Raw genomic sequence first — 18,543 nt, forward strand, 5'->3', positions numbered from 1 at the left:
TAAAACATCTATTTTTCAGTAATATTCCTTAGTTAATTATTTACTCCTTAACGTTGCCAAAATGTCTCCAAAGTTAATTTAAGGTTTGTTTGTTTTTTTAATGAACTTAGTTATATAACTTAGTTATATCACCTTGTTTCGCTAATCTGTTTGTTGGACCCAGTAAAACAAGAAACCAAAAATAATGTTTTGTTTTTTTTAAATATTGCTATTACATTTTAAAAAATATATGAAAGGGCACTCCTATTTGCATATATAAGTGTAGTGGAGTTACCAGGACAATGAGCATGAGATTCTCATAGATATAAAGTAACGTGTGTTCATGTGTTTACCTGTCTCTATACATTTGTGGGGACCGATGCTGATTTAAAACCAAGCTATTGAGGACATTAAAACGTTTCTGTTTTTCACTTTCAGGCGCGTGTTTAAAGGTTTAGTCGTGGTTTTAGTGCTTACGTTAATGGCAGGTTAATAGTATTATGCAAGTAGTATGATGAGACTAGAGACTAGCTAACTAATTAGACTAAAAGAAGTGAGACTCCGCTTTACGTGCCCGCAGGTCCTCACAAAGTAGGAAGGACAGTTGTGTATGCCCGTGTTGCTGTGATTAGCTCCGCCCCCTCGCTCCTTACCGTGACGCCGCGGTGACGTGTTGCTGTAGTGGCTCGTGCAGCAGCAGGTAGTTTCATTCAGTCCGCTTCAGAATTCCGGACGGAGTTAACGGCTTTCTTATCATGGACCTGGCTTTGATTTCACCCGTTTTACAGCTCAGAAACGGATAAAAAGCAACGTAGGCGTCTGTTTTTTGTATTTCCTCCTTAACGTCGACTCCAGTTTGGATTTTACCCTCCAGCGGTCCGATTTTAGCAGCTTGAAGTTGGTTCTCCTTCAGCATATGTGGGAATGTGAACTCTCATGGATGCCGATACACTGTTGGAGTACTTACACACATTTTCCTGATTTTCTGGGAGCCGAAATAGTGGACTACGCTCGCTGAAAACTAGTTGTGAATAAAGCCATGTTCACTATGTTTATGTAGAAGCTGAAAAAACGTTAAAATAATGATTTCGGAGGAGAGAAGCAGCCACGTAAATAAACAAACCCTGAACTTTCCCGTGGGTTTACTCATCCGCTCTCCCAAAAGGCGCCTGGCCAAACTGGGAAGGAAACCCAGCAATGGATCTGTCCAGTAAGTCTCTACATGCTTTAATCGAATCTACTTTAATTAGTTTTATTTACATATCGCCACTTTACTACAGCAGTAATCTTACAGTGTAGAATACTGGAGAGTAACTCCAACCTATGATAAATGCCATTGGCAACGGTGGGAAACAAGAACTGCCCAGTTTTCTACCTCCAGTAGAAACATAAAGGTTTATAATCGCAGCAGCATTAGTTTTAGAAGATGTAATCGTTTTAAGTATACGCATTAGCCAGCTCCAGTTATAACTTTGCACATTAAGACATAATTTATATTGCTATATCTGCATTTTATACCAGTGCACCAAGAAATTAAGTGATTTGATGTTGAGATAAATATAAAGATGTGCATGATTAATGCTTGTAATGATGATAATATTAGAAATTAAGACTATGGGGAAAATATTGTTAATAAGTTAACATTTAATTTCATTTACGTTGCGTTTAACTTTATTTTGAGCTGTTGTACTAAAGGATAAATGAGTTCTATCTGGTCTTAGGTAGGAGACCTATAATGAGAAAAAAAACGAAGTTATAGCTTTAATTGCAACTATATTAATTAATGGAGTAATTACACAGCCTTAGTAATGACTTTTTATATGTTAGCAGCATTTTGGCTCATGTTTTCTTTTCAGTTAGATTTTATGACTGTATTTCTGCTTTTTTTTCAATAGAAATTCTATAAATGAGAATAACATAGTTGTCTATTGATTAAGGTAACATAATGACTTATGTAAAGGTTTAAATAGGTTCACAGAGACCAAACAATTAGCTGATGAGTTTAGATAACCGTAAAAACAAAATCCTGGTTTGTTTCGGTTCTAAATTTGGGTCTGAAGTGGAGAACTTTAGACAGATCATGGTTCGTGTGCAGGATCTTTTAGTGTTCTGTCCTCTCACTCCAATCAGGTCCAACAACTCGAACAGCACTGTCCGCTCTGCTGAGAGCATTGGCGTCCGGCAGCCAGCCAAGAGCAAAATCCGCCGCCACAACAACAGGTTTTCCACTGTGTTCAACCAAAGCCCCAACCTGAGAGACGGTGGACGGCATGTCCAGGTGGCGAGTGGTAGTGGCGGGAGCTTGTCTGGAGACCTCCAGGTTGTGGACGACCCGGCTGAGCTATCCAGCCAAATGTCCATTCCTGGTATCCTGAAGATCTTTGGCAGTGACATCTGCCAGGGGACCAACTACAAGAGTGTGCTGGCTACCACTCAGTCCAGTGCAAAGGAGCTGGTGAAGCAGGCCTTGGAAAGGCAAGAGGTTTTCTCTTGGTCCTAAAACATGTTTTTGAGTCCTTGCAATAAGATTTATTCCTAAAAGAAACAAAGTAAAAGTGAAGTAGTGCTACTTTTAGGTCAAACTAGATTTTAACATGTCAGAATTTACTGCTTTTGTCTATTTGATCTAATTGTAAATTAAGTATGTCTGGATTCTGAGCCGATGTTGAGGACAAAAAGGGGAAACTTAGAAATCAGAAACATTTACGACTGCTTCAGTGTGAAAAACAACTTCCAGACTTATTGCTAATGCTTCATTTCTCTGTTTTTTTCTCTTCAGGTACTGTCTGGAAAAAGAAGACCCCAACAACTACGTGCTGTGCGACGTTATTGGCCAGACGGGGGCTGATAACCAGTGGAAGAGAGAGTGCTTTAGGGTTGTGGGTGACAGCGAGAGGCCCCTGATGCTGCAGTCGCTGTGGAAGCCGAAGGATGGCTTCTCCAGGCGTTTTGAGATCCAGCTGCGGGCGAGCGTGGAAGAGCAAAGTTTAAAGGACAGGGACACGATCACAGCAGGTATGCATGGTGCCTAACACCTGCACCGTGACCCTAACATCCTCCCACTGGGGTTATCAATCACTCAGCCTTAGCCTTGGGAGCCTTAGATGTTTCTTATTGCTGGGTTTCATTGTGCCTCTTATCACTGGTTCAAACAGTCATGCAGCAGAGGTCAGGAGGAAACAAAAGCTGCCCTGCTCTTATCTTTGCTTTAATTCAAGGGTCCATAAGGTCCTCGCAAAGCATCAAGGCACAACGCAGCTCTTCCCACCAGGCCTATAGCTGCTGTGTTTTTCTTTCTGTCAGAACTGACTTCCTGCGCTCTGGGGGCTGAGCGGTCCTGTTGACTTTGGCTCACGTTTGTTGTGGTCCCTTTCAGCTCTGGACCGACACTCTGACGGCTTTTTAATCAGGATTGGTCTGATAGCGCGAAGCTTAAATTACAGATAACCTTAATTATAATTTGATTTCTACTGAAGGTTTTCTTCATTTTTTAAAATTACGGTTTTTGAGCTGATTGTACATTTTAAAAAAGGTACAGTGTTTAATCTACAGTGTTTATTAGTTTTTAGAGTTCCAGTTTCATTTTCAGATTGAGTTTTCTCATTTATTAGTTTAAGAATGTTTAGGGGTTTTTTCCTTGTTTGTTTTAGCTGTCAGGAAACTGGTTGGTATTTGTCAGATTTTAAGATTTCAGAAGTTTAGTATAAACACAGGCAGTCACAGGTTTCATTATAGGGTAGACCAAATTAACAAAGACAAAAATTAAAGACAGATATTTTTTCCCTGTATGCAGAGTTTTTGTTAGATTCTGTGTTGTTCTATGAGCCGGTAATTTGTTGGTGATTAATAGACTCCATTTCTAAGCTAGCATTAGTTAGTGTTGCTTTGCTTTCAGTTTTCATGGAAAAATTCATGCAGGGTGATTCACATAGAAAGCAGTTGAGAAGCTGTTGGTGACACATGAGAGTATTGGGTGACTACAAAAATGGTTTAATACATAAAAGACTTATCTAAGTCACATTCAAATATTGGCGTTTAGAGTTCTATATCTGTGCAGCTCTGCACTGGTTCTCATAGCTCTGTGATCTACCCTCCCCTTCCTCCTCTCTGACCGGGGGAAAGCTGCCTTTTACCTCCGCCGGGTTTTTAGGCATCAAGCCCAGCCTGTCACAGCAGTGCTGAACAATGTGGAAAACACCCATTTCCACAGCTGATAAGGGCAGCGGAGCACCGGGTGTGAAGCCGGACCCTGTGGACATTCCACCTCGCTTAATGGCTCCCAACGAGCTGAATAGTGTTTGTGTTACGTCAGGCCGACAGAGCGGCTGCTGGTATCTGATAGAGGTGGTCACATCTCACCTTCCCTGCACATTTCCCCCCTTTTTCCTCTAGTTATGTTGCATTTGAACTGAAGCCAGAGCAGAAAAGTGTTATGCTGGAGTCAGCTCGGATGACCGGAGTAATTTTGGGAGGATTTCTGTTTATCGTAAAGATAACTTTATAAACACGAGAGGTAGTTCTTCTGTTTTTCCTGGCGCTGATTCAAAGTTTGTCTAAAGCTGACATTATTAATAGAGGCCACAAATTTGAGAAGTCCAGTCTTCTGCTGTGTTTGTCCTGTTTTAATTTTAAATGGTTTATTTCTGAATTTGAATTAGTTATTTTTTAATTAAGTGACACGAGGCATCTGGAGCATCAAACACTCTGTGTATCTCTATTTTAGTATATTTAGTTTGATCTATATGATGTTCTTTATTGTTGTTTATATAATTAAGTAGATGTTATGAACTAAATTATACAAAAACCTAAGTAACATAAGCTGTAGTCGGGCTAGTATTACCTGTGAACTACTACTAATTTGTAATAATCACAAAAGTCATCTTTGACCGTAACCCTGTGCAATTCTGCCTTGAATCTGTCAGTTAGAAATATCACTGCAGCGCACCTGAGATTGATTAATTGAGATTAAGTATACCACAAGAAGAAGAGCTGCCGGATGTTTCTAGGTAATGAAGATCTGATAAACTAAGACGTCCTTGGGCTCTGTGGATTTTATTTTAGATAATTTTTTTCTAAGAGACTAACAAGCAGATAGAGTCCAGCATCATCAGCATAGAGTGAATTAATTACTGCACCAAGCTTTGGAAGCTTTTTATAGTAAGATGATAAAGACTTTTTAAAAGTCCAAAATGAGTCGTGAAACATACTCAGGTGTCAACACACTCGATGACATAGCATCTTCTTGTCCACCCAGGGATCAATGCCCAGGCTCGTAAGCTGCAGAAGACCCGCTCCAGAGTGACCTCCCTGTTTGTGGACAGCAGTGGGGAGGACACAGATGGACTCGGCATCTGGAGGAGCCTCAGCGAGATGGATTTGTCCGCGATGGGCAAGGAGGCTAGCAAGGCCCAACAGAGTGCGCTCAGAGAGGATCCCGAGGCTGAGGCCGACAAGGAAGTGCTGCGTCTTGGCATGGAAAAGGAGGAGACGGAGAGCAGCGATGATAACACAACCCAGTACTCCATCCACCCACCCTTTGACTTCCCTTATTTCCTCCTGCTGCAGGGCTACAGCCACAGACAGGTGAGTGGCAGACCAACTTAAGGTATCTGTATATAACTATAATTACCTTAAGCAGATGAGACCTTTCTGAACTCCAAAGTTTCAGATAATGAGGTCATTGTAGGAAACAGTTATCCCTGTAAGCTCAGACTTCAGCCTGCTCTAAACACTCAGTTTCAGTTACTTTTTTTCCTACCCTGGGCTGTGTATGATGTCACATAGAGGATAAGCCTAATTTGGTCAACTCAGGGAAAGAAGTCCCACCCACTTGCTTATTTGTGAGTGGTAGCAAATCACATGAAAGTTAGTCTAAAGTTGGAGAAGCTAAAACAGCTTGTTTTGGATTGAGGTTGAACTGAGGGGCCTGCACAAAACCCCGTGTGAGAGAAATAAGGATTTTATTTGTTTATTTATTTTACCTGCCACTCATGCAAAACTGCTCTGGTATAGTCAAACAACAAAAATATGGATCTGGAAATGAAGAGAACGATGTGCTGCTGTAATATCAGCTACAGGTGGGTGCTGTTGTTCTCTTTCAGTGCTGTTTTCAGCCTGGTTACATTTAACCAAGTTATTGCCAATAATAGTATCCACAGTTTAAAGCTGACCTACAGATGATTGAAAACTTATAATCAAGCAGATTTGCAGGCAGTTTCTGGACTCCTTCTTTGACATTTTAAAGACTTGAGGTTGATTTTTATTGTAAAGTTTTAGTTAAGTATAAACCTGGTTCTGTGAAGACCTGTTATTGCCCTTGAGTGTGTCCTGTGAGCGTGTAAGCAAACAAGCTTAAAAGAGACAAGAGGAAGAGAAACATATAGTGGCGAACTGAGCTTGTTATGTAACGCAAGGAGAAAATCCCTCAGTCAGAGAGTCAGACAGGGCGGAATCACTGCTACACAGGTGTGTTAGGACCAGGTGATCCTGTTCGGGCTCAGGGTGAGCCCTGTGTCATCATGTGTCAATGAAAGGATGAAGAACAGAGTGCTCAACCTTCTGTCAGAAGGAAACCTGCTTAGGATCTTTGGCAGAACAAAGAGGCAGTCCTGATTAGAAGGATAAACTGTAGCATGTAAACACTGCTGTGCTGTAATCAACATACCAGTGTACCTGACCTCTGTTTCAAACTGTCCTTACTTCCAAAATCTGTCCTTGTCAACATCGCCTGTTTAAAAATCTCTTTTGCACAGTAAACCAGAGAGCACGCTGTGGCTTTAGCCCATTCCCAGGAACAGGAAGCTCTTTCTCGCAGTGTTTTTATCCCCGCTGCTGGGGATTGCTGACTGAGCAGGATGCTGGGAGCACGGCAGCACACTGAGAGCTGCAGCCGACCTAATCTTACTCTGCAACAATGGGTCGACCCAAAGCCAAAGCAAAGGAACGAGGCGGGTCTGTGGCGGACCAGCAGTCGTGCAACAGGAACTGAAAGCTGATTTTTGGGTTGTTTTTTGAAACTGTGTTGTTGGAGACCAAAGAAACAAAACTGAATTTGGCTTTCCTTGGCATTTATTTCAGTGGAGAGAGAGTTTTGATGCTGAGCCGCAACTTCTGCGGTGGCGCGATGCCCATTAACTTTTTATTGTTATTGAATGAGCTGTGTTTTTAAGCAAGCTTGAGTGTGTTTCAGTCAGGATGGTGGAGTCAGCATATGTTTGACTGGTGGAATATTGGTTGATACCATTACCCATTACAGCAATGCATCCCAGTTATTAATCATTTTGTCTGTAAATAGCCTTTATATCTTAAAAGTAACAAAGCAATAACACCCTCACATATGAATGCTGTTGTAGCCCTGCCTTCACGCTGAGGCTGCTTGGCTTTAGGCAGCAGAGATGATAGGCTATCATCGCCTGACTAAGAGTCTTAACGTGGTGACCCTGAGCTCCTGGTCCTCACCATCTCGCTCATAAGCCCTTCCATTCCTGTCCTGCCTTGCTCTGCCAGTTCAAGTTGTACTTTTACCAGATGATCCTACTGCTGCTTGCACGCACACTCCTGGTTTATTTCCAAAGTGTTACACAAGGAAATCAATCCCAGGCTTCCCGCTGACTGCTACTTTGAATGAATGTTTGCTTGAAGAATAGAATTGCATTAGAGGAAGAATTAAGGTTGCAAAATGAAAGCTTGTGTTGTTGCTGTCATGGAGGACACAGCAGGAAGTCTTCGCTGGTGGTACAGAGTCCAACAGCGAGAGCATTTCACTCGCAAAGAGCTGCGCTCGTTACTGTAATCACAGCCAAAACCTGTGCAGATAAACAGAGAATAAGAGTCTTTTTACTGCTTTCCATCCACCATCAGTTTTCTGTGTACAGGTGTGATTTAAGGAAAAGCTAAAACTGTTGGACTCTTTTTGGCAATACCACAAACGAGTTACAAATCACTTCCTGTGCCCAATAGGTGGCATTAGAGAACACCCACTACTCCTATGTCTTGATCGGAACCCACAGTGACAAAGTCATGAATGTTGGATTGTGCTTATCACATTTTAGTCAGTACTGGCAGATTAAATGAAAAGTTTATGCCAGATTGGATAAAGTATATTTGAGTTACAACTTCTTGTGTCATAGAAGTTGTAACCTAACTTATATGGCTTCACAGTTAAATATTGCCAAGGTCTTCAGTTAGAGCTTACCAAAGATCACACCAGGAGGAGCTGGTGGCGCATACCAGCGTAAACGGGGGATATTACAATGGAAACCGAAGCAGTTGATCTGCCAGATTTGCAGCTGAATTTATTGTGCGAAACATTTGATACAAATGTCTTCTTCTTTTTTTTTCTTTTTTTTTTGCAGGATTTTGTCATCTATCTCATGAGTGGGACCACCACCATCTTTGGCTGCTGCAGGGAGCATCACACTGGAGAAGATGAGGAGAGGCTGAAGGTGGACATCCTCCTGTTTGCTCCAGATTTGTTACCACAGCACTGCTGTGTCAGACGACTGGACTCTAACAGCCAAACTTCCACAGGAGGAGAGCACAGAAAGACGCTGACGATGCTGAAGCCCCTTCATGGAGCTCCCGTGACCCGAAATGGTTTACTCCTTAAAGAGGAGGTTGAACTGAATCCAGGAGATTTGGTTGGCTTGGGGAAACACTACTTGTTCATGTTTAAGGATCCTACAAGCAAACCAGGATCACTCCACACGCCTCCTTGGATGACCAGACTCTGCCCAAACTCTGACTCAAAGACCTCTTGTTTTTCATGCGGCTCCTTGGTGGCCAGGAAAAAGCTCCAGAGGAAGCCTTTACCTCCTCGTTGGAGAGACCTGGAGGGCACTGAGGCTTCGCTGAGCTATGAACTCGACCAGGAGGAAAGAGTCCTACAACAGATCCTGGACATGTTGGACCCCAGTGGGAATGAACCGAAGCTGACACCGGCTTTCCTGCTGAGTCTCTGCATCCAGCACTCAGCCTCCACATTTGAGCTGACGCATTTCAGACAGCTGCTACTTCAGCTGTCCAATCAGATCCAGCTCATTACATGGGTAAGGACAAAAACTCGGCAGCACGTTAAATCTAATGACCAAAGCATTATTTGGCAGTTGGGTTTCCAGTCAGTTTTTTTTCTTTTTTCTTTTTTTGCTTGGGGTTAGGGTTTTCAAATGTGAGAGTGATAATAAGGTTAAAAAGGTTAAGATTAAAAATCTAACAGCTCTGATACTAGAAAGAAGATTTAGAAGAAGTTTTAAAGTCCATTTTTGATGTCGCAGAGCTCTGTGTATGTGTGCACCGCTGAGAAAAATCACACAGATGCTATTGTGCGCTCTGCAGTTTCCATTATGGAGCAATTTTTGTTTAGAAATTGTCACTAAATACTGGAAAAAGTAATTTGGTTGCCTTTATACTTTGTAAGTAACGCTCCTTATCAGGTTCAGTTGATCTCTGCTCTGTTAGGTTCAGTTTTAAGGACCTGAAATATGTGAGATTTGACTCTAAACATTCACACTGAGGACTGAATGAAGAGCTGCAGGACAGAACCAAATGCCCAGGCACTACTCACAGCTTTGAGCCTTCCATCTACAATAATTACACACTCATTCTGATAACAACTTCCCCTGGCTTTCCAAAGAAATCAACATTCCTGTCACAGCCGCATCACGTGGAAAATAAGACATACTTTTTGGGGAATAAAATTTAGTACAATTTACAGTAAATTGTCTGCAACAAACATTATCAAATCACATCTGTATGACTCATTTAAATGGTCATCCACTCCTATTGCATGTGCAATAAGGCAAAAAATGCTTGTATCCATGCTTTTCAGTAGCAAAACTGACACTGCATTATGTTCGGATATCCTGACAGCAGCTTTCCATCCCATTACATCCCATTAGTAAACTTAAAGCAGCCATGAAATAATGTCTTATCTGTGTTTTGTCCCCCTTAGGAGAAGACAAAGGAACTTGCAGCAATCCAGCCAGAAACGTGAGTACAAGATATATGTCCTCTTATACTTTCTGAATGAAACTAACATGATCCTCTAGAAAAAGGGTTAAGTTCTTTTAATTTTAGGTTGTGCACAAAAAGCTAAGTTTGTGTTGTGATCACGAATAATCATGAGAATTAAAAACTGTCTGTCTCAGCAAGAGAAAAGCTATCAAAGGTCAACAGATTCTGAGTCAGAGGTCATTGTGTGGGCTTCGATAAAAGGGAGGAATCCAAAGGATCATATGACCTACATGACATGTAGAGCGAACAGCTGTGTAGCAGTAGAAAACACAGCGAGTCATAACAAACCCATAAAAACACCTCCTACATTTGCTTTCAGTCAGTTAACTAATTAGTCCATCACAAATCAGAAACTTTGACTCATTTTATTGGGAAAAGACAAAACGGAGCTTCTTGAAGTGGAGCAGGAACTTGTTTAACTGTGCTTAACCACGCACAGTATTTTGCTGATTTGCAGAAATTAAAAAGGAAGTTAACTGTAAATGGTTTGAAGCAAGCAGACATGGAGACCACTTTTTATATTAGATAACCAAAGACTACTGACTCGCATGGCTGTCATGTTGGAGGCAAAACATACATATAGTAAGTTTAAATATCAGTTAATCTGCGGAATTAATAGTAATTGCTTGATTTTTAAAACATCCCACATTTAATTGTTTAGTAAACTCAAACCTCCCAAAACAACACGTGACTGGTTATCAAAGTACTAATCAGTTAAATGTTAAACCTTAACAGGGAAGTTAAGAGTGAATGGATAGGATAAGATGGAGTTTATTTATCCAGAAAACCAGGAAATTAAAATATTCATTAAACACAAGAACATAAAAGTTAAAGTAGTTCAATAAAATATAATAAATATCACATTTGTTGAACGGACACTTGGGTCTTTGTAACAACCTTTTTCTGTTTATAGACAGCTCACAGTGTCTTCTCAGGCTTGCTTCAGATCTAATCTCCCACTGGTTGTTTTATATCAGGAGCTCTAGCGACGAGCAGTCGGAGCAGCTGCAGCTGCTCAGTATGAAGGAGCTGATCCCGGGCCTGCAGCCGCTGGTGCTGTGGATGGCTAACTCCATCGAACTGCTGCACTTCATCCAGCATGAAGTCCCACAGCTGCTGCCATGGAGGCTGGACCAGGAGGATGAAGGTGGGCATTCATCATTCTCACCGCTGTCTGTGTTTGTGTGTGTGCTGTTAAGACTTATTTGTATGTCTCTACAGGTCTGCTTGACTCTGAGATATCATCCACTCGGACAGCCTGCGAGGAAGCCATGACAGTCTTGGAGGAAGTCATCATGTTCACCTTCCAGCAGACCGTCTACTACCTAACAAAGGTTGGCTTGATAACATAAAGAGCTCACGTAAAACTTACATCACATGTTTCACATCTCCTTTGGCCTCTCTAATCTCAGTGTCGGTCACACATGAACCAGGAAGTCTAGTGCAAACAGCGTATTCTGTTTTCATTGAGCGTTGTCCAGACAGAAAACACAATAACAGAATGGAAACACAAACTCTCAGGCAGGAAAGGCCTGTGAGATACTGAGCGAGTGTCTTTTCCACTGACCACGACATAAACACACACACACAGTCCTCTCCCTCGAGGCTACGCTGGTTTGTTAAATAACATAAACCAGAACTGCAATGTGAGCATTTTCTTTAATGTTGAAGCTACATTGCAAAACGCTTTAAAGAACAGCAGGTGTGTTTTAGTGTGGTTTATAGAGGATTTAAACACAAACAAAAATGAACAGCGGAATTATTATTTTGCAGACTAAATGAAAACATAATTAGTGTAAATGTGGCTCTTTAGCCAGGACACAGCTGATGGTGGATGGAGAATATCTGACATAAAATTGAACAATTAAAAGCAAACCAGCTTGTCGCTGTTTTTGTCAAAAAGATAATTAGATGGTGTCTGCTGGTCTTTAAAATGTTTTAAATGTCTTAAATACACTGTTTTCCACTGAGTGCAACATAAACACAGTCTTCTCTCTCTGGGTCACTTTGGTTTGTTGAGTAACAAAAGCAGACCCACAATGTGAAAATGTTCTCCAGCTTTCGAGTTACATGACAGAATATTTTGAAAAGCAAAATTAAACGTCGAGAAAAATGCAGCAAACAAAATGAAAAACACATTTTCATGTTCATAATCAGCAGGACTGACCAGAACATATCTGGCAATTGCTGTGCAAAGACGCCCAATGATGCAAAGCCAAAAGTGGTAAATCTGCATCCGCCCAAGTTAAAAATATGCAGCTGTAACTGTAAGATTCAACTTCAGATTAAGATGTGATAACCAACAGACTTTAACAACATGTCCACATGTTGTTTTAGGTCTTTATAGTCTCAGGCATGAATTCTATGTTGTTATTTCACGGGGATACGGTGGTTAGCAGTGTGACCTCATAGCTAGAGAGCATGGTTTGAAGCCTTCCTGTGTGGAGTTTGCATGTTCTTCCCATGAGATCACTCCAGGTACTCTCTTTCTCTCACAGTCCAAAGACTTGCATCTTCGGTTAATTGGCGGCTCTAAATCGCCAGAAGGTGTCAATGTGAGGGTAAAGGGCTGACTGTGTCTGTGTCATCCCTGTGACAGCTGGCTCTAGCATCCCCGTGACCTTAACCCTTTCATGCATGAATTATGACAACCTCAATCAGGATTTTTTTCTTAAGTATTTTTATTCATCTTCAGGCATGAAAAACAGAGTTTTGAACTCTTTTTTTTAAATATGTACTTTTCAGAACATATGTTGTCCACTTAGGTGGACAACATATGTTCTGACTTGTGAATTTGACATACGCACAAATAATATTCACTCTGTGTTGTGTTTATGTGCAAGTATATCATCAAATACAAGAAAACAGCCTTTGAATAGCTGTACACTGTAGTGACCACTATGCTTGAAAGGGTTAAAAAGAATAAAATGGATGGATAACAAAAACATGGCCCTTAAATAGAGCCCTGAGGAACACCACAAGATACTGTAAAGGGAAACGTGAGAAACTGACAGATGTTAGGAAGATAATTTATTCTAAACCCTTAAAACCTCTGGGCACACTCTTTGATTTAGACTTGTGAATGTTGGGAATCCTCTTGTGTCTGGATTTGGATTTGACAGCAGTCGGGTTTGTAGTTTTACAGCCTGATGAGGCACTCCTAGGCTGATTTTATGTGACTTTCCCAGGCTGAAGTGGCACTCTAAGGCTGTCTGGTTTACACCAAATCCAGTCAACATTAAAGCACAAACATTTAAAGCTCTTGTCCACTCCAAAATGATGGTGGATTAAGGTTCATTGGATTGGGTGTTTGAGCTTTATTTTAGAAAACATTAAATGTGAAGAATTTAGCAGTGGAAGACTGACAGAGAAAGATAATCCACCTTAAATCTGAGCATAAGACACTACAACTCATATGTTAATGTTTTAAAAAGGGGGGAGGGGTTGGAATTTCAGTTGTTTTTAACTTTAATAATTGCCTTCTTAGAGATAAAATGCCAGACAGCATATTTTTACAAATCTGAAACCAGTCTGGGATGTTGAGGATTTTTATGAGTAGAAACTGCACCACCGCCACAACCCTGCAACTTCTGAGGAAGGAAGCAGGAACAGCCTGTCCTGTTTTGTTTACTCAAAGATTTTTCGAATGACTTTCTGAAAATATAATTCTCTTATTGTATGTTTTTAGTCTTATAAAGTGTTTTGTTTGTCAGACATTAATTTATCACTTTTGAGGCTCTGTATTCACTCAGCTCCACCTTTACTGAGAATATAATGTACTCTGAATTGTCTTGACATGTATTACTTATACATGTTTCACTTGACTGTTTTTCTGTTGGAGAAAGGGAGGATTAGCGGCTATGAGTCTGTTTCCTGCAGAGGAAGACAAGTTGTCATATGAGAAACACCCAAAAGACAAAAAGGAAGGGAGGAGGAGTCAAAAAGGGTCTTTTTGTTAATTTCCTGTGAAGTATGACTCTTCAGTTCTTCTTTTTCTCCCTGCTAAAGCTATTTGTGACTACACTGTAAATAAAACTGTGGAAAAAATGTGTTAAAGAAGCAGAAAAAAGGCGTCTATGTGCACAGAAAGTAATTTTAAACCATCAGCCCAGCTCAACACCTGCAGGTCTGCTGAGTTTCACTGTAAACTATCAGCTGACCTGTTGCCTCAGGCATGCAGGGTTACGGCCTCTGTCAGCGTGTCTGAGCTCATTATCTTAGTCATGTTGTGTGAGCGTGTTGGTGTGTTTGATGAGGCAGCGGTTGATGTCATGCGTGTGAAACAATGGCAGAATTGTCTAAGCAGCAGCACGAGGAGTGATAAGAGCTGACGGCGAGGTAGTATTCAGTACGAAAAGCTTGCAGGTTTATTTATCTACACTGTAAATCTGTCAGTGTAGAGTCTGCTTCCTTCAAGCTGCAGGTGGATTTTTGAGCTCAAAGTAAATACAAACTTGCTGCCATGCAGCCTCAGATTTTCAGCATCGAGTTCACTTTCTAGGAGATCAGAAAAATGCCCACGTTTTCCACACAAACAGCAGGGAGGGCCATGTTTGGGTTATGAATGCTGCAAATATAGCACTACCATACAGTCATTAAATCTGTGGGAGAATGAAACTGTTATAAACAGATTATGTTGTATGAATCATTTTTGGGTGTTTAGTTAACTTTTCTGGGCACGGCACGGCTCCGATCAACAATTCAACAGGTGCTCTTGTTCAGTGAGACATATAGAAGCACCAAGAACAAAATGAGATGCAAGTATAACCGTGAAATTATGCTTTAAGTTTATTCTTTGAGCAAATTAGCAGAAAAAACAGACTTTATTCTAGGAGAGCCAAAAACTGTGTGAAAAAGACTTTAGTTTATCAGGAAAGAAAAGGGCCCTTAAAATACTCGCATGTGTGTCTGAAATAAGTCAAACTGTGGTGTAACTGCAGCATTGGGCTATTCATGTCTCTACAGCTGCCCTTTGTGCCGTGAGCCTCGGGCTTTTCTGCAGGGCTTCCTGTTCACTCTGTGAATGCCTTCCTGTCTTTGAATTATGATGTCCTGCACACCTTACACGTGATTTGTGTTGCACCTCTCTTTGTGTAATTACTTATAAATTAGCCTTTTAGAAAAAAATACACAAGTTTTTCTGCGTATTTAAATTTGCCCTTTTTTGTAAATTCACTATTTTTACTGTTTTTACCTTCAGAGGGCCCTAATGTGCCATTACATGCTTTCAGTTGTTTCTTGAGTCACAGCATAACAAAGGGAGTTCATGTCAGTAGTTCATGATGTCTCCTACCCCCTCCACAGAGCATGTATTCAGCCCTGTCTGGCCTGCTGGATGGGAACCCTTTCTCAGAGAGCGGTCAGCTGCGAGTGCCCGATGGTCTTGAGAGCATCCTGGAGGTCCTGAAGGAGGCGCTGAAGCTGCTGACGGCCTTCCAGGTGCATCCAGACATCGCGTTACAGCTCTGCGCCTACCTGTTCTTCTTCATCAATGCATCGCTCTTCAACACCCTCATGGAGAGAGGTAAGATCTGTTATTTCTCATTTAATGCACATAATATAATATTAACTGTGAGTTTCTTTTTAGTCTGTCTTCTTATTGTTTTCTCATATTTTGTCTTATTTTGCTCTTTTATATGTATGAGAATGTTTATGCTTCTCTTTCTTTAACTTCTAATGAAAGCTGACGTGCAAATAAACTTAAATATCATTCATGTCCTCTCTCTGTTGTTGTTCAGGATCTGTCGCTGGGTTCTATCAGTGGTCCCGAGGCGTGCAGATCCGGGCCAACCTGGACCTGCTGATGGACTGGATCCAGAGCATCGGTCTGGGTGATCTGGCCACAGAGTTTTTCCAGAAGCTCTCTGCTGCTGTCAATCTGCTGGCCACACCCAAAGAAACCCTGCTGCAGGTCAGAGGACATCCTCTTTTCCTTTCCTGTTTGTCTTACCGCAGGCGGGTGTAGCCGAGCGGCAGAGTCACGTTTACGCCAGCCCGAGTATTTCCTCTAATGTGTACGAGTTAAATGTTTCTGGCTCATTTAAAACTTTCCATTTTTGGGGAAATCTAAAGCCTCAATTACATTTTCCAAACTCTTGGCTCCTTCTGTCAAACATTATGGTGACCAGTAACACCGCAGAGCAGCGTGTCAGTCATTTTAGATTGTGGTCCCCTTACAGACCAGTTTGATCTTAAACTGGACGAGTAAAAACCAGTTATGAGAAGAGAAGGAGGAAAGGGAAGGGGCACACAAAGGAAAGGATAAAAGGGGGAGGAGAGCAACAACGAAAGGCAAGCGAAGGAACAGAGGAAATACAAGAATAAAGGAAAGACACAAAGAAAGGAACAAAAGGAAAATGAAATGAAGGAGAGAAAGAAATGAAAGAACAAAAGAGAGAAGAGTAAAAAAGAAAGAAAATAGATAAATTAGAAAAATAAAGACGGAACGAAAAATGAAGAAAATGAGCATTGAAAGGGAAGAAGCAACAGAAAAAATGAAAGAAGAAGAAAGGATTTCTGTTTTACCACAAAATAACCGACATCATATTAAAAGAAAACACAGCGGGCTGAATCAGACGCACTGTCAGGCCTGTTCTGGCCCCCGGGCCACATGTTTGACAGCACTGCCGCAGAGCCGAGGCCAGTGCTGTCTGTGGAAGCACGCTCTTGCTTTATGGTTATTGTCCCCTTGAGAACAGCTGCAGTATGAGGAAACAGAGTAAACACACTAAAATGTTTTAAACCCTGATGTCACACTGCCAGTGAAGGTGTGGCTGACTTCACTTGGCTGTGATGAGGATATCCTGTTTGCTCGGACTAACACTTCAGAAATTATCAGGTTAAAGCCTCGTTTAAGGAGCTGTTCAAACACAGAGAGGAGAAAAATCATCTTAAAGGCTGACAGACAATCGGAGAACAACCTGCTCATATTTGTGTCTACACTTCAGCCTGTGTGGTGCTGCGGTAGCTCGCCACTTTAGTCCCTCCTTAAACAGGCTGTTCACCTATTCAGATCCTGTTTACTCTAAGAAGCAAGCTGAGCTCTCACTTAGTATGTTATTAAACACTGAGCCACTGAAGGGAAACGGACCTGCAAAGTTCCCCAGGTACAAAGCACCTAGAAGGTCATTCAGTTAGTTAACGTTACTTAAGGACACGAGGGCAGTTTAAGCTGGCACTGACTGAGGGGTGGGTGGGTAAGGAGTTTATATTTAGGCCTTCTTGTGTCAGTCTGAGGTCACATGGTTTGTCTTTAAATAACCTCAGTCATATAAAACAACCATTATTTTTACCAGTGCATAACCTCAGGAAGTCTTTCATCTACAGCACACTTATTGATTATTAAAGAACATGATGTACACTCTCTGTGTTTCATATACCCAGTTTAAAAAATGGAAACATTTACTGACTATTGAACCATAACTCTGGTTTCACACCGCGAGGCTGACACCTGTTTTTACTGCATGACGCGCAGCACCACCCATGACTCATCTGACGGGCGCAGCGTTTCGTCTTTTCTGCCTCGGAGTTGCTGCTTCTCGCCGCCCCTCCCCCCTGGCATGAGGTCGCTTTGTGGCTGCCGCTAAACGGCACACCCTCTGAAGATTTCTGCTTTTCCATCTGGAGCTGCTAAGAGCTGAAGTGGCTCGCTGGCACAGCTGTAAATTACCAGATGTGGGAAGTGGTGTCGCTTGTTGTGCCAGAGAACATGGCATCTGGAGGGCCTTATTTTAGGGGGACATTAAATCTCAGACATCTTTAAAAATGAGACATTTTTAAAGTTTGGGTTGTTTGTAAGCGGAACTTAAAGTTCATCTTCTTCTCCTTGGCTCAGCGTGGCGTCTCTGTGGCCGAGCAGCTTCCAGCTTCTGTTGGCCCCAGCAAGTCTGAGCACTGTCTTTACCTTCAGTAGTTCAAGTGGGAGCAGGCCGAATGAAAGGTGTCCTGTTTGTAAAGTTTGTCCTGTAACAGATGCATGAATAGTATGCAGTGAATCACCTGTTTCCATATCCTCAAGCTACTTCCAGCAGAAGGAATCCTCTGTGTTTCAGGAACATCAGCAGGCAGAGTGATGTCATAACATGTCATCATACTAACAAAACAAAAAGGATATAATAAAATAAAAAAGGACAAAGATGATTGAGTATGATTTGGTTATGTTTTTGTTAATTTTGCATCATTTTGGACTTCAAACACACTGACGCAGCCAGGCGACTCACCTGTTTCCGTGTCCTCGAGCTACTTTCAGCAGACGCTCAGCTCAGATCAGCTGGCAGGATGACATCACCCGATGTTTCAGAAAAACACTCATTATCAGCGTCTGTCTGTCGTTAAGGCCTGTGCAGCTGAACAAGCACATCTCCTTCTGGGATTCTGCTCATCGTACAAAGAAGACAAAGACAAACTAAACTAATGTTTATAAGGATAATGTTTTTTTACGTATTTAATTTTGATCCTTTTGGACGCCGTAGGTTCAATAACACAACCAGGTGACTCACCTGTATCCTTATACTGCTGCACTCATCAAAAGATCAAATATCAAATATTGTCTTA

The 18,543-nt window shown here is 41.5% G+C and overlaps 1 protein-coding gene across 2 annotated transcripts in view; it reads left to right on the top strand.

The window, feature by feature from the left end:
- Window positions 1–650: 650 nt before the first annotated feature.
- The window catches only part of si:ch73-281f12.4 (RA_Radil_like and Myo5p-like_CBD_Rasip1 domain-containing protein), a 36,290-nt gene continuing 18,397 nt past the window's right edge, over window positions 651–18,543 (top strand). Inside the window, exons 1-10 of one of the 2 annotated variants that reach the window (XM_042221488.1) lie at window positions 651–1,189; window positions 2,110–2,454; window positions 2,759–2,994; window positions 5,234–5,562; window positions 8,334–9,026; window positions 9,929–9,966; window positions 10,968–11,137; window positions 11,212–11,324; window positions 15,295–15,514; window positions 15,729–15,901. In XM_042221488.1, the coding sequence (XP_042077422.1) occupies window positions 1,062–1,189; window positions 2,110–2,454; window positions 2,759–2,994; window positions 5,234–5,562; window positions 8,334–9,026; window positions 9,929–9,966; window positions 10,968–11,137; window positions 11,212–11,324; window positions 15,295–15,514; window positions 15,729–15,901 (2,445 nt within the window). In that variant the 5' untranslated portion in view covers window positions 651–1,061. The remainder of the gene's footprint in view (window positions 1,190–2,109; window positions 2,455–2,758; window positions 2,995–5,233; window positions 5,563–8,333; window positions 9,027–9,928; window positions 9,967–10,967; window positions 11,138–11,211; window positions 11,325–15,294; window positions 15,515–15,728; window positions 15,902–18,543) is intronic. The other variant, XM_014334202.2, reaches the window with a different exon arrangement.

Source organism: Haplochromis burtoni, unplaced genomic scaffold, assembly GCF_018398535.1.
Source record: "Haplochromis burtoni strain Fernald_Lab_line unplaced genomic scaffold, NCSU_Asbu1 Contig_68, whole genome shotgun sequence".
NCBI lineage: Eukaryota > Metazoa > Chordata > Actinopteri > Cichliformes > Cichlidae > Haplochromis > Haplochromis burtoni.